Source organism: Mustela putorius, unplaced genomic scaffold, assembly GCF_011764305.1.
Source record: "Mustela putorius furo isolate JIRA1106 unplaced genomic scaffold, ASM1176430v1.1 tig00003896_pilon_pilon_pilon, whole genome shotgun sequence".
Classification (NCBI taxonomy): Eukaryota; Metazoa; Chordata; class Mammalia; order Carnivora; family Mustelidae; genus Mustela; species Mustela putorius.
In genome coordinates this window covers 7,360,738-7,383,797 of record NW_025422045.1, presented here as the reverse complement: position 1 = coordinate 7,383,797, position 23,060 = coordinate 7,360,738, and the positions used below count along the sequence as shown (strand labels likewise).

The 23,060-nt window shown below is 38.9% G+C and overlaps 1 protein-coding gene across 10 annotated transcripts in view; it reads right to left on the bottom strand.

Annotated features, from left to right (window-relative positions):
* Positions 1-413: 413 nt before the first annotated feature.
* Positions 414-23,060, bottom strand: part of USP3 (ubiquitin specific peptidase 3) — a 107,145-nt gene continuing 84,498 nt past the window's right edge. For all 10 annotated transcript variants that reach the window (XM_045067491.1, XM_045067492.1, XM_045067494.1 and 7 more), the window contains 4 exons: positions 7,646-7,764; positions 6,454-6,567; positions 6,247-6,314; positions 414-4,013 (listed from right to left, as the gene is read on the bottom strand). In XM_045067491.1, coding sequence (XP_044923426.1) covers positions 3,848-4,013; positions 6,247-6,314; positions 6,454-6,567; positions 7,646-7,764 — 467 coding nt within the window. In that variant the 3' untranslated portion in view covers positions 414-3,847. The remainder of the gene's footprint in view (positions 4,014-6,246; positions 6,315-6,453; positions 6,568-7,645; positions 7,765-23,060) is intronic.

Sequence of the window (23,060 nt, the reverse complement as noted above, 5' to 3'; positions counted from 1 at the left end):
CTTCCCCCTCCATCTCTGCCTGCCTTTCTGCTTACTTGTGACTTCTGTCAAATAAAAAAGATCTTTAAAAAAAAAGGGGGGCCGATAGCCTTTGCACAGAGCCCCAAAGCTGATCCCTCAGGTGCAGTCTAGCTCTGCAGGAGTTAAGCCGGCCTCATGTTGGAGGAGAGTGACAGGATGATCTCCCTGGCCTCTGGAGTGCCCCAGTCACCTGACCAGGACCTCGGCATAGGCGCTAGGGCACCCTTCTGGCCACCACCTGCCCCTCCGGGTCGCCTCATCCCAGCCTGTACACCCGAGGCCCTGGTAGAGGGAGGACTTAGTGCGGCTGACTGCCCAGGCTCGTCCCCTGAGCAAGGACCCCATCACTTACTTGGCTCCCCTGAAAGGAGTTGAGAAATAACAGTCAAGAGGAAAGAGACCAGAACTTTAATGATACTTTCATCCATAAAAGAGTTCAGGTTGGTGAAGCAGAAAAGGGCTGTGATTACAAGGTAAATGCGGTCAGTCGCTTGCACCGATAATCTTCTCGCGTCGTACAAACTGGGCTTCCACGGCGGATGCTCACCGGAGACCCAGGCAGCACTGGCCGGCGAGGGTCCGGAGCCCGTCGCTGGGACCAAGGGCGGGGTTACCCCAGTGGGCAAGGCTGGGACCTAGCACCACGGCACCCCCCCACCCGAGGGTGCCAGCCTCTTCCTGCACCGTGGGCACATTCCTGTGGCTGCGCCCGGGTCTCCCGGGACCCTTGCCCCAGTTGTAGCACAGCTGCTCCTGAGCCCTTCCAGGGCCCAAGTGGAGAGGCCACGGCAACAACAGGGTGTGGGAGGGAACGGAGGGGATGCTGGGGCTGCGGTGGGAGAAGTGTATCTAAATAAAGTTATGTACACTCAACCAATGAGAGGTTTGGCTTTTAGAAACAAATCTGTCCCCAACCCCAGAAACCACGCCGCTGAGTAAGTTCCCCGGGTGAGATACACATTTAACACTTAACCAGGGCCTGTACACTTTACTGGTTTAATTCTATTACATATGTCATCACTAGACACTGAGTAGAATACAGTGGATAAGCAAAGGTTTCTCCACCATGGAGAGAGATTTGTGTTGCCACAGACTGTTTCCATCACCCACCTGTGTGGGAGGACTTCTGAGGAAGTTTTCTTGTTCCAGGGAGCCAGTTGCCAGAGCGAGGCACTGCCCCGGCTGTGGTCTCTGCGCCAGAAGCCCCCCACGCAGAGCCAGCATGGCCCCAGGGACAAGCCCTGAAGAGCACTCGAAGATCAGCTTTTTAAATTAGGTGTGATAAGGCTACACAGTTGAATTTTTTAAATACAAATAGGCACATTTACATCACTGGTGTTCAAATGCACAATTCCAATGGATCCAATCACTTTTCCAAAGGAGCCTTCATAATGTCATTCAAACATTTCTGCTTAAGTGAAATCAAGCAATAAAAACTCCAGAAATTCAAAGAGGAGATGTGTCCAACTCTTAAGCCAGCAGTGCTGCCGGTCTGAGGACCACTTTCCCCATCAAAGTAGTCTGGCTGTCGGGAAGTTCCCTTTGGTATAAAAAGACCATTTTTCTCCACCAATATCAACACTGCCCAAGGCTACATTGCTGAAGTCCTCTGAGCTGCCCACTCAGAGAAACAAGGGAAGTACAAATGTTCGGAGTCCCAACTGTACGCCTTCTACACAAAAGAGGCTGTATTCACAGGAGATACTGAACAGATCAAGGAAGAGGCACATTCTAAGTTCAACAGTATGTGGTGTTAATGTGTTGCTGTATTAGGTCCAATTATGTAGAACTTTCACTTTTAGATCAAAAGGTTAAATATCACAATCTCTAATGGTTCAAACTCATATAATTTAGCATTGTAAACTAATTTAAACACATGTTTCCCTCTTAATTATCTTCTGGACTTCGTGTTTAAGTTGTAAGACCTAAACATGACAGCAAAGCTTGCTTCTCTGGAGTGGAAATGCAGACCAGTGCGGTCCAGGAGCCCTACACGCTGATGGGACCACCTGAGCCTAGACATCCTCTGCCACATGTGGCTGCTGAGCCCTTGAAATGTAGCTAGTATGACTGAAGAACTGGGTTTTAAACTTCATTTTAATTAAAACTTAACCACAGGTGACTAGTGACCGCCGTACCAGATAGTACAAATTGAGCCGTAACTGTGGTTAGTAAAGTGTTCGACTGCTGATTTCTGCCCTGAGAAAAAGACAGGATTTATCTAGCAAATATTAAAATGGAAAAGGAGCCACACCTGCTCCTGCAACTTCAAGTATCTGACCCAGGAGGACAGCTATCAGATTATTTATGCACTTAAAAAAAAAAAAAAAAACACCAAAAAACTTGGGTTTATTTTTCTTCTAATAGAAGAAACAAGATTACCAAAAATTTCAGCTAGCTGGCTTAATATGAAAGACATTCTGCCCCTCATAGCAACTTGGAGAGAACAGAGAAGAAACTAGTGACTGGAACAAGAGATGTGCTGACAGCAGTGCACGGTCCCATGCTAGAGCCCTTCAGGGAGTGCGCACTTGCTCTCCACAACCTGCCAAGTACTGCCCCCCACCCCTACCCCCCAAGAGATTGGCTTAGACCCCTTGCAGAATCAGTTATCTTCCTTAGATGTAATTCTGGTTCCAAATTTCAACTTGGGTTCAATCTTAATAGTGCTTGTACCTATTTTTCTCAAAAACAATTTTAAAACAAAGACTACTAAACTCAAGAATAGAAACTATTCAAAGTGAGAATATTTTCAGTTTGCTCTGCTATCAGGTTAGGCCAGTGAGGGTTGTTAAAGACCAAAGGAGCAAAGACTCAAATCTCCTTCTGTAGGAGCAGACCCCATAGTGGTACCTAAAATGTAGGTGAAGGTCAGAATCTACTCTGGAGGTCAGCATCTTGACCTCCGATGGCCAAGCAAGAAATAAGACAAAAGTGGACAAGCAGTTATTCCCAGCACAATAGCCAGTGGGGGAACTAGATGCTGGTTCAAAAGGCAAACAGAAGCTACGGTTTCCTCTCACTGGATAATATCTACACTGTGTAGCGGAGTCTGAGATTTTTAAACACTGAATGTGTTTGGTCTTCTTTGGACTTTTCTGTACTCCTATCTCCATGAACACAAATACACACGCAAAAGATATTCCAGAACAAAACAAACTCAAAAGGAGTAATTCTTGAATTTGCAGTACAGGTACAACTGAACCAACAAATTTATTTAGTTAGTGCTGATAAACAGCAACCTTGAGAGCTACCAAGAGCAGCAATTACCTGACCTGCTTAATGATGCCCTCCCAGTTCTCTTGTACAATCAAAAGGAACGATTACGGAGCAGTCACTGAAATCCCGTGGGCCACAAGTTCTGTGTACACATGATCCCGGTTCTCCCATCAACCTGATTTCCATCACAGCTGTGAAAGGCAGCAGGTGTTCTGTTGCTCTTCCCAATCAGGAACACATCTTGCTTTCAGCATGTGAATGTAACAAAGCATTGATGTAAATGTGCCTCAAAGTGAGAACCGAAAACATTAATATAAAAAAGTCAAATAGAACTAAGTTCTTGAAACTACATAAAAAACTGAATTATTACAACTAAAGCAGCAAATCAAAATATCTGCTGAGGTTTTCTGGTAGAACTAAAAAAAAAAAAAAAACAAATTAGTTGGTGCCCATGTTCAATACGTCACTACCATTGACAAAATAAAACTAACCCCAAAATAGGAAATTGAAAAGTGCATAATGAAATCAAATCTTGGATCAAGTATTTATGGAAAATTGGAAATGTTTGTCCGGTATATTTGACAAAAACAATGATTTAAAGGAGGTATTAAAGTTTATCTGATCCAGCTTTGGCCTGGCGTTCCACATAGAAAAGGATGTAGGCCTTTGCTTTCACAACGGTGTCTTCATCAGTCAGTGTTACAGTACTGTCATTGAAATGAAACCAGCGACCTTCATGAGTTGCATAGGCTGTGTAATGTCCAGAACCGACCCTGGAAGGGAAAGTAAAAAAATGAAAGAAAAGGGCTACAGAAATAACAAAAGGATCTGAGCAATCCTATAATTTGTTAGATACATAATAAATGAGAAGTACTGTAACAGAATATACCCTAGAGACTGGTGGTTTAAGATGGCTGACTGAAATCAGCTCAGGTGTTTATGTTCCTCAAAATACACTGAAATGACCAGGAATATACCGACACTAGAAATTTAGGAAAGAGTGCCATCGAATGACCAGAAACTGAAGATTTTCTATAACACATAGAGCAGTGTTCCTCTGGCACTGGGTTAACAGAGGAACCAAAGAGCTAAGCACTCTTGCCCTAACAAGCATAGGTCAAGGCGCAGGGAAACGGGGACCAATGAAGAACAGACTTCCATCAGAGCCTTGGAAAAAACCTGAGCTTGAGAAAGTAATCTGCTCCACGGAAGCGCCCTCCCTGTACTGTGGCCCACAAGCACTTTTCTTTCTTTCTTTCTTTTTCTTTTTTAATTATCTACTCAAGAGAAAGAGAGCATGAGAAGGGGGGAGGGTCAGAGGGAGAAGCAGACCCCCCACTGAGCAGGGAGCTGGATGTGGGACTTGATCCTGGGACTCCAGGATCATGACCTGATCTGAAGGCAGTCGCTCAACCAAGCCACCCAGTGCCCCTGCAAGTGCTTTTGCACTCACCCAGGGAGCCCTAGAGTCAGTCCTCCCAGCAGGAGAGGAGCCTTAAGTAAACAGACACCCCACAAGTGCTAAAAAAAACCCCTTACCATTTACCAATAATGATCACTCTCATCATTTATTATGACTCAATGAACAGCCAAAAATCATCAAAAGCCTGGGGGAGGGGAATGTGGATAGTATGAAAGAGAAGCTATGGGAAGAACAAGTAAAGCAATTAATGACTAAAAAATTTAATGTAGAAAACCAAAGAGCTTTAAAAATTCTAATATCAATGGTTTCAAAAAGATACTGCAACCATAAAACAAGATTGTTCCTCTTATGAAAGGAAGTTATCAGAAAAATGGGATTGCCACACTATTAAACATTTCACAGAGGAGCTTATCTTCAATTTGGATATAGATTAAATCCAAATTGGTGGTTTGGAAAAACAGGCCATAGCAGTCTTCAGAAACACAGAGATGGAAATCATTAAACGGTGGTTAAAATGTGTGAAAGAACCAGAAAGTTTACTATATAGGAGGTCCCCCACATTCTTGGCTTTGCTTTCCAGTTTAGTTACCCACAGTCAGCCATGGTCCGGAAGCTGATCGTCCTTATAACATCTCATCAAAAGGTCAACAGAAGCTAACACTATCACAATTAAAATTAATATTAAATTATAATTTTTTATAAATTAAAGTATCACAGATACATATGCATAAGAAAAAATAGACTCTGTACAGGGTTTGGTACTGTCTGCTGTTTCAGGCATCCACCGGGAGTCTTAAAATGTTTTCGTACAGATGGGAGCTGCTGTACATGCTGTACTTTTTCTTCCAGAAGAAAAAGTAGAGAAGGGAGTAGGACAAATACTAATTCCATGTGCTGCAGACACTGATGAAGAGTATTCCTATCAACTACCATGCCAGGAATACATTTAGTTCAATTTCCTAAATCCAAAGACAGGAATCCTATAACCTTCCAATGAGGAAAAAATGCTGCCTACAAAGGGATGAGAATTGACTGGTAACCATGAATGATGAAGTCAAGGGAGCAACATCTACAAAGTTCTGAGGGAAAACGGATTTCAACATGGATAGGGGTTTGTCCACATTTGAAGGTAAAATAATGAATCTCAAGAAATGAGAAGGTATAAACTAATAAAATTTTTAGGGAAAATTTCAGTAAAATAAAAAATGAATCTTTAAAATAAATGACATGAAGTAAGTTCCAAATAATTTCCCATTTTTCCCCAATTTAAATGTCACCTGGCAAAGGAAATAAAAAACCCTGGAGTAAAGACTACTCAGGATTTTGTGGACAAATAGCTTGGGTTCTGCATGCAGAGATCAAATGAATCCTTCTCCATTTTGTTTTCATGTGCCTTCTTCCTTCACAACATCCTTTCAAGAATATTCTTTCACACCATAATTGAAAGAAAATTCAACTTCACCTACTTTAATGTATTTGAATTCATTTTTTAGGGAGTTGAGGGAGAATTATCAAGTGTGGTGCAAGACTGCTGGTCTTCACCATGCTTTTTTCCAAGCATGAGAAGCCACTGACACACTTACCCGGAACCATGGTGAACCACCACAGCGGCAAGGTCGTACAGGCAGTGCTCTGGGCCACTGTTCTCAGGCTACAGAACAAGGGAGGAGACAACCCAGGACTGAGTTAGGAGCAGTGGTTAATGACATCCTATGTCCTACCTCAATGTGAAGACTTGATTTTCCTGAAAAGTCATCTTTTCACCATCTAACAAAGATAACTGATCTTACCTCTAGCAAGTAGCATTTCATGTCCAGGCCTCTCAGGGGAAATTCTACATAGGTATCAACTTTGTTTCTTAAATATGCAGTCCAATGAAATCGTTTCAAATGTAAGCATAGCACCTGGATGAGAGATACATCAGACAAAGATTATAAACAATTAACATTTCAATAAAATTAAATACTTGGTACTAATGTCTCTTGATGAAATTTTAGGTGGCCTATCGGTTTATCTTTTGAACCCTCATAGTATTTTCTTCTACATACCTTATTGTGATGTTGTGACTTATAATATAACACCTGATAACTAATATTACACTGCATATTAGTGAACTGAAATTAAAGTAAAAACTTTATATATATATATATATATATATATATATATATATATACATATAAAAATAGGTCCTGACCTCCCTTTCCTAACAGAGAGCTCGGAAACCCTTAGAATTTCCTAAGTGCTAGCCATAAAGGTGTCTTTGTTATGTTAATGAGATGACTTTTCTGACTGCACCTAAGGATGGGGGCTGGTTGCTGGGGACCCAAGGCTGTGATTACAGAGTTGGAACTTTCAGTCTCTCCTCCTACCCCCCAAACTCTAGAGAGGGAGAGGCGCTGGAACTGCCAACAGCCAGTGAGTTAATCAGTCATGCCTGTGTAATAAAAACTGTCATAAAAATCCAAAAGGAGGATCTAGAGAGATTCCAGACGGGGAACCAGAACAGTTGGAGGCCAATGCCGGGCCTCAAACTCCACAAGGACGGAAGCTTCTCTGTTCAGGACTCCACCTGACGCATCTCCTCATACATACCTGGAGCCTGTGGGTCAGAAGCATTAAGTAGTAAGCTGGGCTTGTGACTGGCTTCTGAAGCAGAGGCAGTCTTGGGGGACTGAGACCTGACCCTGTGGGATCTGATCGCTGTCTTCAGGTAGACAGTGTGAGAGTTGTGGGAAATTGTAGGACCCCCACTGTGGCACAGTCATGGTGTGGGAAACCACCCCTCCACTCACTCGTTGGAAACTGTGATCAGGACACATTAATTATGCATTCTCAAAGGACTGACTTACCTTTCACTAGCAACTCGAGAGACCAATAAGAACAGATGACATGGGCTAAAGTTATAAAAATGATTTATCTTCTCATCAATCATAAACATTTTCCCCTTCAAAACTGCCTTATAATTTGAAACTCAGTACTTACCTTGGGTAGTTTTTGAATCCAAAACTTTTTAGTGGATTTTTGTTTCTTTTTGCATTTGTGACACATATATAACTCTGTCTCATCAAGTTCTTCTAAGTCAGTAAAACTGCGAAGACAATCTAAAACCAAATTGATTTGGGCAGCATTAAAACAGGATGCCTTCTACAGATGCAATACTATGCTGTAGAAAACAGACTGTGGACTTTGAAGCTGGACAACTCTGGCTTGAATCTCAGAGTTATTAACTCTGTGACCTAGGAAAAGTTAGCCTTTCTCAGTTGCAAAATGGAGACCAAAAAAACAGAACAAAAAAACCCCAAAAAACAAAAAGAACGTATTTTGAAGCACTGCTGTGAGGAAAACAGATGTGTGTCAAATGCCTGGCATCATGTCTGACATCTGGTAACGATCAGTTAATGACAGGTGGTATTGCTAGGTTTGGTGCTATTAATGAAGAAACAGTTTGGATACTTTTGTTGAAAATGGTTTCCTTAATGAAATCAACGTTTGAGCAGCAGTCTGCTCTCAATATCTTATAGAGGACAAAGCCCCCAAGTTCATAAAAAAGTCAGGCTTAGATCGAACATTTTCACAGTTATAACTTATTAAAAAAAAAAAACACAGACTACAGGAGGCTCCATTACCAACCTTCCTATGATACCTTCAGGGAATCCTTTGTTCCAGGCTCCACCCTCAGTCCCCTGGACAAACCATAGATCACATTTTTAAAGGTTTAATTGTGTAATCTGGGGTTTGTTAAACTGTGGCCCCAAACCTAATCCAGCCACCTAGTTTTGTAAATAAAGTTTTCCTGGAACACAGACACGCCCCACACCCACTGATTTATATATCATCTGTGGCTGCTTTTACACTACAACAGCAGAGCTCAATAGTTGGACCTTATGTGTAATAATGCCTCAAGTATTTACTACCTGGCCCTTTGTAGAAAAAAAGTTTGCCAAATCCTGTTGCAAGCAATAAGGTATGTATTGTTCTGTAGAGAAATAATATATAATTTTGAACAAATATGAATGCCTATGTACCCAGCACTCATGTAAAGAAATGGATTCTCACCAGTACTTGAGGAAATAGACTTTATGTGAATGGCATCCCCTAGAGTTATGCAGTGAGCAACCTGAGCAGCCAGGTGTGGGAGCCCTGTTAGGAGTTTCCTGTATTTTCCCAGTAACAGACCCCATCTTTCCCTCTAGGAATAGACATTATCTTGAATTTTGTGGTAAGTGTCCTTTTGCATGCATGTATACATATCTGAACAGTATGTTTAGTTTGAAAAGTTGGGTAGCAAGCACTAAACCTAGCTCTACCAGGAAAAGCAACACTGTCTCTGTACTCAAGAATTTTCAGGTCATACTCTGCTCTGGCTTCCATGAGAGAGGATAAGAAAGAGACTGGTGGCACAGGCCAATGTGGGGCAATGTATATTCCCCATGCATTCTTTGTGGAGTTGGGTTTGTGTTTTGGTTTTGTTTTGTTTTTTTGGTATAATTGGCACATATTAATTTCAGCTGTACAACATAATGATTCAGTATTTGTATCTGTTGTGATGTGATCACCACAGTAAGTCTAAACATCCATTAAACATTTTTCCCTGTGATGAGGACTTTTGATTTATTCTCTCAGCAACTTTTAAATATACAGTACAGTATTAACTACAGTCACCAACTATAGTCACATCCGCATGACTTGTTTATAACCTCAAGTTTCTACTTTTTAACCTCTTTCACATATTTCTCCCACTTGCGATCCCACACTTCTTTTCTGTATCTATGAATTTGGATTGGCTTGGGGTTTGTTTTTGATTTTGTTTTTGTTTTTTTTAGATTCCACATACAAATGAGATCATATGGTATTTATCTTTCTCTGACTCAGCATAATGCCCTCAAATTCTATTTTGTTCTAAATGGCAAGATTTCATTCTTTATGGCTGAATAATATTCCATTCTATAAACCTATTGTCTCTATCCATTGATCCATTATCTTGATTATTGTAAATAATGTTCCATGAACACAGGGATCATGTTTCTTTTCAAGTTAATTTTCATTTTCTTCAGAAAAATACCCAGAAGTGGAACAGTTGGATCATATGGTAGTTCTACTTTAATTTTTTTAATTTTTAAACATTTTTTACTGAAATTCAATTAGTTATAACATGTATTACTGGTTTCATAGGTACAGACCTGTGAGTCCTTAGTTTATCTAATATCCAGTGCTCATTACATCACTTAATGTCCATCACCCAGTTATTCCATCCCTCCACCCCCTTCCCTTCCACCAACCCTCAGTTTGTTTCCTATGATTAAGAGTCTCTCATGGTTTGTCTCCCTCTTTGGTTTCATCTTATTTTTTCACCTCTCTTCCCCTGAGATCCTGTTTTCTTAAATTCCACGTCAGTGAGATCATATGATAATGGTCTTTCTCTGATTGACTTATTTCACTTAGCATAATACCCTCCAGTTCCATCCCTGTCATTGCAAATGGCAAGATTTCATTTGATGGCTGCATAATATTCCATGGTATATATGTATCACATCTTCTTTATCCATTCATCTGTTGATGGACATCTGGGCTCTTTACATAGTCTAGCTATTGTGGACATTGCTGCTATAAACATTGGGGGGGCACCTGCATTGGATCACTACATTTATTTGTATCTTTCATGTAAATACCCAGTAGTGCAATTGCTGGGTCATAGGGTAGCTCTGTTTTCCACAGTGGTTGCACCAATTTACATTCTAACCAACAGTGCACGAGGTTTCCATTTTCTCCACATTCTCCCTAACACTTATAATTTCTTATACTTTTGGTAACAGCCATTGTAACAGTTGTGAAGTGATAGCTCACTGTGGTTTGATTTGCATTTCCCTTATGAGTGATATAGAGCATCTTTTCATGTACCTGTCAGCTCTATCTCATCTTTGAAAAAAGGTTTATTAGGATCTTCTCCCTTTTTTTTTTTTAAATGGAACTGATTGTTGTTTTTTGTTTTTGCTATTGAGTTGTATGATTTCTTTATGTATTCTGGACATTAAACCCTTAACAAGTATTATTTGCAAATATGTTTTCCCATTCAGTAGGTTGCCTTCTCATTGTATTCCTTCTGCTGTACAGAAGTTTTTTGGTTAGAAGTAATCCCTTGTATTTAATTTTGCTTTTGTTGCCTTGGAGACAGAGTCAAAAAGCCACTGACAAGACCTATGTCAAGGAGTTTACTACCTACGTTTTCTTCTAGGACCTTCATGGTTTCAGGCCCTAGGTTCCAGTCTTCAGTCCATTTTGAGTTAATTTTTGTGTATGGTTTAAGAAAGTAGTCCACTTTCATTCCATTGCATTTGCTGTCCAGTTTTCCCAGCATCATTTATTATCCTTTCCCCTTGTATATTCTTGGCTCCTTTGTTGTAAACTGACCATATATATATGGGTTTATTTCTGGGCTTTCTCATCTGTTCCAGTGATTTTTGTTTCTACACCAAAACCATACTGTTGTGAATACTGTGGCTTTGTAATTTAGTTCCAAATCAAGGCATGTGAAGCCTCTGATTTTGTTCTTCTTTTCCAAGATTTCTTTGCCTATTCGGGGTCTTTTGTGATTCCATACAAATCTTAGGATTTTGAAAGGGATTTTTAATTTGACAGGAAATTTTGATAGGGACTGAACTGAATCTGTAGAATGCTCAGGGTAGTGTGAATAGCAACATTAATTCTTCCAATCTATGGGCATGGTATATATCTTTCCATTTATTTGTGTCATCTTTAATTTCTTTCTTCACTGTCTTACAGTTTTCAGTGTAAATTTATTCAGTTAAATTTATTCCGGGGTATTCTTTTGATGCAATTCTAAAAGGGATTACTTTAATTTCTCTGACAGTTCACTATTAGTGTATAAAAATGCAGTGGATTTTTGTATTTTGATTTTGATCCGGCAACTTTACTGAATACACTTTTTTTGGTGTACTCTTAAGGGTTTCTATATATAACATGTCATCTGTAAATACTGAGTTTTATTTCTTCCTTTCCAATCTGGATGACTTTTTTTTTTTTTTTTTTTATCTTGCCTAGTTGCTCTGGTGAGGAATTTCAATACCTTATAGAATAAAAGTAGTAACAAACAAAAAGTAGTAGCAAACAGGGTGGACAACCCTGTTTTATTCCTTATCTCTGAGGAAAAGCTTTCAGCTTTTCACCATTGAGTATGATGTTAACTACGGGCTTGTCATATATGGGCTTTGCTATGTTGAGGAACGCACCCTCTATACCCACTTTGAGTTTTTAACACAAATGGGTGTTGGGGCACCTGGATTGCTCAGTCAGTTAAGCATCCAACTCTTGATTTCAGCTCAGGTCATGATATCAGGGTCATGACTCTGGGCCTCATGCGCTGCTAGGTGTGGAACCTGCTTGAGATTCTCTCTCTTTCTCTCTGCCTCTCCCCCCCACCCTTCCTCGTGCTCTCTGTAAAAATAATATTAAATGGGTGTTGAATTTTGTCAAATGCTTTTTATGCATCTACTGAGATAATTATGTAATTTTTATCCCTGATTTTGTTAATGTGGTGATTAACACTGATTTATAAATGCTGAACGATCCCTGCATCCCTGGAATAAATCCTGCTTGATTATGGTATATGATCCCTTAAGGTACACTTGACCCTTGAATAACGTGGGGGGGGTTCAGGGCAGCAACCCCCTGTGCAGTTGAAAATTCATGTATATTTTTTGAATACCTCAAAATTTAACTAATGACAGCCTACTGTTGACCAGAATCTTACTGGTAAGTCAATTAACACACATTTTGTATTTTATATGTATTATATACTGTACTCCTGTATTAAAGTAAGATCGAGAAAAATGTTATTTTAAAAAGTCACAAGGAAGGGGTGCGTGGGTGGCTCAGTCAGTTAAGTATCCAACTCTTGGTTTCAGCTCACGTCATGATCTCAGTGTCATGGGTTCGAGCCCTACTCTGGGTTCTGTGCTCAGTGTGGAGTGTGCTTGAGATTCTCTCTCCCTCTCTTTCCCCTTACTTGCACACTTGTTCTCCCTAAAACAAATAAAATCCTGGGAAAAAACGCAAGAGAAAATACATATAATACTGTACTGTATTAATCGAAACAATTCACATATAAGTGGTCATATATAGTTCAAACCCATGTTGTTGAAGGGTCAACAATACTGTTGAATTTGCTTTGCTAATATTTTATTGAGGATTTCTGCATCCATGTTAATCTGGAATATCAGCCTGTAATTTGCTTTTGTTATGGTCCCCTTGTCTAGTTTGGTATCAGGGCAACTGTAAAATGGCCTTGTAAAATGACTTTAAAAGTGGGGCTCTCTGCTCAGCAGGGAGCCTGCTTCCCTTCCTCTCTCTCTGCCTGCCTCTCTGCCTACTTGTGATCTCTGTCAAATAAATAAAAATCTTAAAAAAAAAAAAAAAGTGGGGCACCTGGGTGGCTCAGTGGATTAAAGCCTCTGCCTTCAGCTCAGGTCATGACCCCAGGGTCCTGGGATCGAGCCCCACATCGGGCTCTCTGCTCAGCGGGGAGCCTGCTTGCTCCTCTCTCTGCCCACTTCTCTGCCTACTTGTGATCTGTCAAATAAATAAATAAAATCTTTAAAAAATAAATAAATAAAACAAAAGTCTTCTTTCCTCCTCTTTTTTGGAAGAGTCTGAGAAGGACAGGTATGAATTCTTTGCATGTTTGATAGAATTCATCACTGAAGTCGTATAGTCCCAGACATCTGTTTGTTGGAAGATTCTCAATTACAGATTCAATCTCCTTACTAGTAATCCATCTGTTCATATTTTCTGTTTCTTCATAATTCAGTCTTGGTAGGTTGTATGTTTCTAGGAATTTATCCATTTCTGCTAGGTCCAGTTTCTTGGTATGTAACCGTTCACAGCAATCTCTCAAGATCCTTTGTATTTCTATGGTTATCAGTTGTAATGTCTCCACTTTCCTTTCTGATTTTGAGTCCTGTCTTTGTTTCAATGAGAATGGTTCAAGGTTTATTGATTTTTATCTTTTAAAAGGACAAGCTATTTTGTTGATCTTTACTATCGTCTTTTTAGTCTCATTTATTTCCACTCCAATCTTTATTTTCTTCCTTCTCCTAACTTTTGGCTTTGTTCTTTTTCTCATTCTTAAAGGTGTAAAGTTAAGTTTATTCAAGATTTTCCTTGTTTCTCAAAACAGGTATTTATTGCTATGAACTTTCCTCCTAGAAGTGTTTTGCTGTATCCCTTAAGTTTTGGTACATTGTGTTTCCAGTTTCATTTTCACAAGGCATTTTTTAAAATCTCTTTTGATTTCTCCTTTACCCACTGGTTGTTCAGTAGCATGTCATTTAATCTCCACCTGTTTGTGGATTTTCCAGTTTTCTTCTCATAGTTGATGTCTAGTTTCATACCACTGTGGTCAGAAAAACTGCCTGATATATTTTCAGTCTTCTTAAAAGGACTAAGACGTCTTTTGTGGCCTAACAAATGATCTACCCTGAAGAATGATCCATGTGCACTTGAGAAGAATGTACATTCTTTCACTTTCAGATGAAATGTTCTGTACATATCTGTTAAGTCCATCTGATCTAATGTATCATTTAAGGCCACATTTCCTTATTGATTTTCTGCCTGGATGATCTAACCAGTGATGTAAGTGGGGCACTAAAATCCCCCTGTAACTGTAATACAATAGTATTACAATGTTATTGACTATATTCCCTATGCCATATTTTTCATCTCCATGACTTACCTTGTAACAGGAAATTTATGCCTCTTAATCCCTTTTATCTATTTCACCCATCTCCCTATGCACCTCCCCTATGGTAACCACCAGTTTAATCAGAATCCTGTTTTGTTTGTTTTTTTAGATTCTACTTCTATGTAAAATTATATGGTATTTGTCTTTCTCTGACTTATTTCACTTAGCGTAACGCTAAATCCATCCATGCTTGCCCATCTCGTAAGATCTCATACTTCTTTGTAACTAGGTAATACACATTGTATATATCTATCCCATCTTCTTAATTCTTTCTTATATCGACGGATACTTGGGTTGCTTCCGTATCTTGGCTATTATAAATAATGCTGCAATAAACACAGGGGTGCATATATCTTTCAAATCAATGTTTTCATTTTTTTTGAGTAAATACCCAGTCAGGGAATTAGTGGATCATATGGTATTTCTACTTCTATTCGAGTCCTCTGACTATTTTTAAATCAGATTATTTGGTATCAAGTTCTATACATTTTTTATATAGTTTGGATATTAACCCCTTATGGGATATATCATTTGCAAATACCTCCTCTCGTTCAGTTGCCTTCTTGATGGTTTCCTTTGCTGTACAGCAGCTTTTTTCTTATTGGTGTAGTCCTAATAGTGTATTTTTGCTTTTGCTTCCTGCTTGAGGAGACCTATTCATAAATATGTTTCAAAGGGTGATGTCCAAGAGATTATTGTCTGCATTTTCTTTCAGGAGTTTTATGGTTTCAGGTCTTACATTTTAGGTCTTTAATCCATTTTGAGTTTGTTTTTGTGTATAGTATAATAAAGTGGTCCAGGGATGCCTGGGTGGCTCAGTCAGTTAAACGTCTGCATTCAAGGCTCAGGTCATGATCCCAGAGTCCTGGGATCGAGTCCCACATCAGGCTCCGTGCTTAGCAGGGAGCCGGCTTTTCCCTCTGCCTGCTTTGTCTGCTGCTCCCTTGCTTGTGCTCTCTGACAAATAAATAAATAGTATCGATTCTCTATCCTGTTCCACGACCTGTATGTCTGTTTTTGTTTTGATTAGTATAGCTTTGTACTGTACCTCAAAATCTGGGATTGTGATACCTCTGCTTTGTTCTTTTCTCATGATTGCTTTGGCAATCTTTTATGCTTTCAAATTTTAGGATTGTTCTACTTCTGTGAAAAACATCATTGGTATTCTGAGAGAGACTGAATCTGTAGAGTGCTTTGGCTAGTATGACATTTTAACAATTATCTTCAACCCATCAGCACGCTGTATCTTTCTACTTCTTTGTGTCCTGTTCTACTTATTTTGAGAGTATCTTAAAATGTTCAGAGTACAGATCTTTCACCATCCTGGATTAAATTTATTCCTACTTATTTTATTCTTTTTGCTGCAACAGTAAATAGGATTGTTTTCTTTCTGCCACTTTGTTACTAGTTTTTTTGGTGGCATCTTTAGGGCATTCTATATATGCTATCATATCATCTACAAATAGTGACAATTTTACTTATTCCTTACCAATCTGGATGCCTTTTTTTTTTTTTTTCTGATTGCTGCCATTAGGACTTCCAGTACTATGTTGAATTAAAATGGTGATCATCCTTGTCTTCTTCCGGATAGTAGAGGAAAGGTGCTCAATTTTTCACTATTACGTATGATGTTAGCTGTGGGTTTTTATCTTGAGTGGATGTTGTATTTTGTTAAAGCTTTTCCTGTACCCATTGAGATGATCATATGTTTTTTAATCCTTTCTCTTGTTAATGTGATATATCACATTGATTTTGTGAACAGCAAAACACTTTTTGCATCCCTGGAATAAATCCCACTTAATTGTGGTGGTGGTGGTGGTGTGTGTGTGTGTGTGTGTGTGTGTGTGTGAACAACTTTTTTAAAATGAATTTTTTTATTTAAAGATTTTGTCAGCGAGCAAGCACAGGCAGGGGAAGCAGCAGGCTTCCCGCTAAGCAAGGGGCCTGATGCAGCACTCAATCCCAGTACCCTGGGATCATGATCTGAGCCAAAGGCAGACACTTAACTGACTGAGCTACCCAGGCGTGCTAAAATGTATTCTTGAATTCAGTTTGCTACTACTTCGTTGAATATTTTTGTAGATCTGTTCATCAGAGATACTGGCCTGTCATTTGGTTTTTGTTTTTTTGTTTTTTGTAGTGTCTTTGTCTGGTTTTGTTATCAGGGTAATGCTGGCCTTATACAATGAATTTCCTTCCTATTTTATTTTTTGGGATAGTTTGAGAAAAACAGGTATTAACTCTTCTTTAAATGTTTGATAGAATTCACCTGTGAAGTCATCTGGTCATGGACCTTTGTTGTTGTTTTTTTTTTTTTTTTAATTACTAATTCAATTTCATTACTAGTAATTGGTCTGTTCAAATCTTCTATTTCTTCCTGGTTCAGTTTTGGAAGATTATGTTTCCAGGAATTTACCCCTTTCTTCTACATTCCTCAATTTGTTACATATAATTTTTCACAATATTTTCTTAAACTCCTTTGTATTTCTGTAGTATCAGTTGTTATTTTAGTCCTTCATTCCTGATTTTTACCCGAGTCCTTTCTTTTTCTTGATGAGTCTGGCTAAAGGTTTATCAATTTTATCTTTTCAAAGAACAAGCTCTTAGTTTCATTGATCTTTTACAATTTTAAAAATTTCCTTCCTTCTACTAGTTCTGGGCTTTGTTCTTTTTCAAGTTCTTTTAGATTAAAAAGTTAGGTTGATACTTCTCGTTTCTTGGGGTGTGCCTGTATCCCTCTTAACTTCCCTCTTAGAGCTGCTTTTGCTGAGTCCCAAAGATTTTGGCTTTGTGTTTTAATTTTCACATGGCTCCACGTTATTTTTTTATTTCTTCATTGATCAAAGCGTTATTTAGTGGCATGTCATTTAGTCTTCATCTGTTTTCTCCAGAGTTTTTCTTGTAATGAATTTGTAGTTTCATATCATTGTGTGCAGAAAAGATACTAATTTTTTAAAATGGTTTTATTTATTTGAGACAGAGCACAAGCAGGGGAGAGCAGTGGGAGAAGCAGGGACCCTGACCGGTGCGGGGGGGGGGGGGCTCGATCCCAGGACCCCAAATTGTGACCTGAGCTGAAGGCAGATGCTTAACCAACTGAGCCACCCAGGCGCCCCACTTGATACAATTTTAATGGACTTGTTTTGTGGGCTTACCTGATCTATCCTGGAGAATGTTCTATGTGCACTTGAAAAGGATGAGCATTCTGCTGTTTTTTAGGGGGAGAGGTTCTGTATGTATGTTAGGTCTGTCTGGTCCAATGTGTCATTTAAAGCCACTGTTTCTTTATTGATTTTCTGTCTGACTTAGCTATTGACGTAAGGTGGGGTGTCAAATCCCCACTATTACTGTGTTACTGTCAATTTCTCATTTTATGTCTTTTAATATTTGCTTTACATATTTAGATGCTATTTGGGGTACACAAATATTTACAACTGTTTTATCCTCTTGTGGCACTGGTTCCCTTTATGTAGTGCCCTTCTTTGTCTCTTGCTACAGTCTGTCTTTAAAAGTCTATTTTGTCTGATAGAAGTACTGCTACCTCAGTTGTTTTTGTTCTTTGAGGGTTCTTTTGCTTGGGATTTTATGGTATATGTTTTTGCATCCCGTCACTTTCAGTCTGTGTCTTTAGGTTTAAAGTGACTCTCTTGCAGGTTCCACATAGTTGGATCTTTTTTTTTTCTATCCATTCCATCACCTTATATTTTTTGATCAGAGCATTTAGTCCATTTACATTTAAAATAAGCATGTACTTACTGCCATTTTGTGAATGATTTTCTGGTTGTTTTTATAGTACTCTGTTCCTTTCTTGTTCTCTTACTCTTTTCCCTTGTAGCTTGGTGGCTTTCTTTAGTGTGAGGCTTGGATTCCTTCCTCTTTAGTTTTTAATTTGTGGCTACGATTGGACTCATGTACAACATCTTATGTGTTTAGCAGTATGTATTAAGTTGATGGTCCCTTAAATTCAAACAACATTCTAAAACTACATTTTTACCCCCTCTATATTTTATGTATATATATTTTGCATCTTTTTTATCCCTGGGGGGATAAAAAATTTTTATTGATTTATTTTTATATTATTTATTATTTTTAATAAAATTTTATTTATTTATTTTATTAATTATTTTTTATATTTATATTATTTTATATTATTTATTTTTTAAATTTTTGTGGATAAGAGCTATTTTGCTACTTTTGCATTTTAACCTCCATTAGTGATTAATCTACTACCTTTATTCTATATTTGTACTGTAAAATTTTTTTCATTCATAATTTTCTTCTAGTTATGGCCTTCTCTTTCTACTTAATTCCCTTTAACATATCCTATAAGGCTGGTTTTATGGTGATGAACTCCTTTAACTTTGGTTTGGGAAACTTTCTATTCAGAATGATTACCTTGCTGGAGAGTATTCTTAGTTTGTAGGGGGTTTTTTTCCCCTTTGTTTTTATTTTAAGATTTTGTTTATTTATTTAACAGAGACAGTGAGAGAACACAGCAGAGGGAGTGGAGTGGGAGAGGGAGAAGAAGGCTCCCCACTGAGCAGGGAGCCCCATGCAGGGCTCAATCCCAGGACCCCAGGACCAAAACCTGGGAGTGAAGGCAGCTGCCTAATGACTGAGCCACCCAAACGCTCTTCCTTTAAGCACTTTGAATGTATCTTGCCATTTTCTTCTGCCCTACAGTTTCTGCTGAAAGATCAGCTGATAGCCTTACGGGGTTTCCCTCATATAACTGTATATTCTTTGCCATTTCTACTTTTTTTTTTTAAAGGTTTTTTGTTTTTTTTTTTTGTTTTTTTTTTTTTTGACAGACAGAAATCACAAGTAGGCAGAGAGGCAGGCAGAGAGAGGAGGGGGAGGCAGGCTCCCCGCTGAGCAGAGAGCCCGATGCGGGGCTCGATCCCAGGACCCTGAGATCATGACCTGAGCTGAAGGCAGAGGCTTTAACCCACTGAGCCACCCAGGCGCCCCTGCCATTTCTACTTTTAAAATTCTCTATTGTTACAGCTTGCTATTTTAATTATTATGTGTCTTGGTGTGGACCAACTTGGGTTTATCTTGTTAGGAGCTTTCTACTTCCTGGACCTGGATATCTGTTTCTCTTCCCAGATCAGGAAGTTTTTAGCTATTTCTTCAAGTAAGTTTTCTGCTTCATTCTCTATCTTCTCTATAATGTGATGTTAGTATGCTTGATGTCACTGAGGTCCCTTTTTCTTTCCTATTTAGACTGGTTGCTTTCCACTACCCTCTCTTCCAGATCACTGATCTGTTCTTCTGGCTCCTCTAATCTGCTGTTGATTCCCTCTAGTGCATTTTTTTTAATTTTTTTTTTTTTTTTTTTTTTTTTTTTTTTGAGAGAGAGAGAGGAGAGCAAGCATGGGGGTGGGGGAGAGGGTTAGAGGGGAGGGAGAAGCCGACTCCTTGCTGAGCAGGGTCTCCATCCCAGGACTTTGAGATCATGATCTGAGCCAAAGGCAGCTAACTGTCTGAGCCACACAGGCGCCCTCTAGTGTATTTTTATGTCAGTTATTGAATTCTTCAGCTCTCTCTGGTTTTTCTGTTTTCTATCTTTAACCTGAGTCCATCCACTCTTTTCTTAAGTCCAGTGAGTATCTTTATGACCATTACTTTCAATTTGTTATTAGGTATACTGCTTATTACCATTTTATTTAGCTCCTCTACCATAATTTTGTCTTGTTCATTCATTTAGGACATACCCCTCTCTATTTATGTTTTGTAACTCTTTCTATCTACTAGGTAGGTCAGCTACATCTCCTGGTCTTGAAATTGGTGGTCTTGGGTAGAAAAGGTCTGTGGTGCTCTGCAGCACAGCATCTCTCCCAGGTCACCAGAACCGGGCACTCCAGGGAAGCCCTCTATGTGGGCTACATGTGACCTACTATCGTGGGTAAGCTGCAACTATGTTCAGCCAACGTAGCTGCAATGACCCACTTTTGCTGACTCTTGATGCACTGCTCAGAGTTTGGTCTCCATACCATTGAGATGCTTGTCTTAGGCAACACTGGACTCACTGTAGAGCAGGACCCACATTCAGCCTAGCTGCTTGCAATCAGCCTCTTCCACAGCTTTGGGGGCACAGAACGGCAGCTTTTGCTCCATGATTCTTTGAGAGGCTTATAGGGTGACCACCAAGTGATCCCAAACTGATTTATGCATAAGATAATGCAATTCTCTCCTTTTCCTGTAAGGTCATGTGATAATCCAACATACAACAGAAGATATGAAAGGCTCATTAGACAATTCATAACCAAGCCATACAAGCTGACCCTAGTTTTTCAAACATTCAATTTTCAAAATGGTGGCCCCAACTGCCTCTAAGAGCAATCTTGTATTCTTCCATCTCTCTCTCTCTGTTGTTGCAATGGGCTCTCAGGGGCCCACATCTGCTGCTGCACCCTCAGTGAGGCAGCCTCATTGTCACAGCTGTATCAGAAGCTCAAAAGACTGTGTCCATGGGCAGCCCCTAAGAGTTTTAATAAAGAAGCAACATTATCAACCCTAGTTGGATTAGTAGAGAACTACCCACATAGTTAACTCCATATGGATTTTAAAAGCTGCTTTTTAGCTCTCTATAAAACTAATGCCTATTTGTAATGAAACTTCGATGGGTTAAAACAGTCCCACAACCCAGAATAATTCTAAATTTCCAACGGCTGCCTTTAAAAAAAAAAAAGCTTTTAAATCAGTTTTCAAAGAAAAATATCCTTGGGGCACCTGGATTGCTCAGTCAGTTAAGCAGCCGATTCTTGATCTCAGCTCAGGTCTTTATCTCAGGGTCCTGGTTCAAACCCTGAGTTGGGGCTCCATGCTGGGGGAGGAGCCTACTTAAAAAAAGAAAAAAAAAAAAAAAAAGCCCTTAACTATGGTATTGCAAGATGGTAGACTTAGAAGGCACGTTTATTTTCCTCTTGGTACTATTTGAATTTTCCCTAAATGTTACAATGAATACACAGACTTTATGTCCTTCAATTTTTATTATTGAAACATACATGTACACAGTTATTTCCTAAAGAGGAAGACTGCCTAGGTACAGCCTTTCCTTGACAGATTTGACTCTTGCCATGAATGACCCTGAAACGTATTACAGGTTAACCTTTTGCAGCAGCATTAAACAAACTGCGTTTCCAAAGCTCCTATGCGGAAGTGAATCACACAGCTAGTGAAACGGTCTACTAGCTACCCAGCATTCCCATCTCGCAAAGCTTTGTTGTTCTCCACTTACCTTTACACCTCCCATCTGAGGAAGCTGCTTAAACTTTTTCATTTGTACTTTACTGCCTTTCATAAGGAAAAAAAAAATTGCCATGATGGATTTTGAAACTCCTAAGATTCTCAAGGGTTTCGGGGCATATATTTCACAAGTGTCAGTCTTCCACATTATATAAACTGTTAAATACATCCTTAAGGAGAGCAGGGAATAAAACTGGTTTGTTGGTGTTATTAGATCCCTTTTATGCACTATATAAGTTTAATTTGGCAAAGCAGTAATTGGGAAGTATATATAAGTTAACCCACATTTTGTTTTACTCCCCCAAAGCAAATATGTAATTATAAAGGTGACACAATAGGTTAAAAAATTCAAACAACATAAAAGAGCAGGAAAAAGGAAATCACAGTTGACTTTCTTCTTGAATCCCTACCCCTAAGAAATCACTGAGAACAGAGAGAGTATGCTGCTCAAGACTTTAATGCACATATGAATGTTTATTTTACACAGATGGAATCATTCTATAGACATAGTTCCATGGATAGTGTTTTGCTCCACAGTATTTTGTAAGCTATCTTTCTGTGGCCTGGCTATTGATCAACTTTATCTTTCTTAATTACTACACAGTATTATTTATTAAACCAGTGCCCTACTAGCAGGCATATAAATTATTTCTGATCTCTGCAATAACAAAGAATGCTTTAATGAACATCTTTTAAAGGTGTTATTGTCCACATTCACAAGTAAAATTACTATGTCTAAGGAAATGCTCATTAAAAGTGATCACTGTCCTCCCAAACTACAAATTTATACTAACACCAATATGTGAGAGTGCCCACTCTCAAAAACCTACACGAACCATGGATATTACCTATCTTTGTCATTTTGACCAATTCTGCTTTACCTATACTTTCCTGAATATAAGTGTTTAATTGTTTCCATTTCTTCCTATTTATATACTTTACCAAGTATTCTTTTTCATATGTCCTCTACTTACCTACTGTAACCTTAATTATGCAGTTAAATTTATGAATTTTTTCCTTTCTGAGTTCTGGTCTTGGTGAAAGATCGCCCATATAAGATCAAAAAAACGTTGGCCTATAGGGTCCTATGGTTTTATTTTTCATATTAAATCTTGAAACCAAATTTCAGAAAAGATGGGAGTTAGGGATGAAATTAATGTTTTCCCAAATTTTCATTTTCAGTATTAATTGACTAATAGTTCTATCCACTGATTTGAAATTTTTTCTTTGGAATGTAATAAATTCCCATAGACACCTTTCTGCACCAGTACATGCTAAATTAGTACATATGGGACATTTCTTACCTTATCTCTATCCTGCTTCCTCATTTTTATTTAAAAAACTTTTTAAGCTTCTCTTAAGAATTTCTTTCTGCAGGGGCTCCTGGGT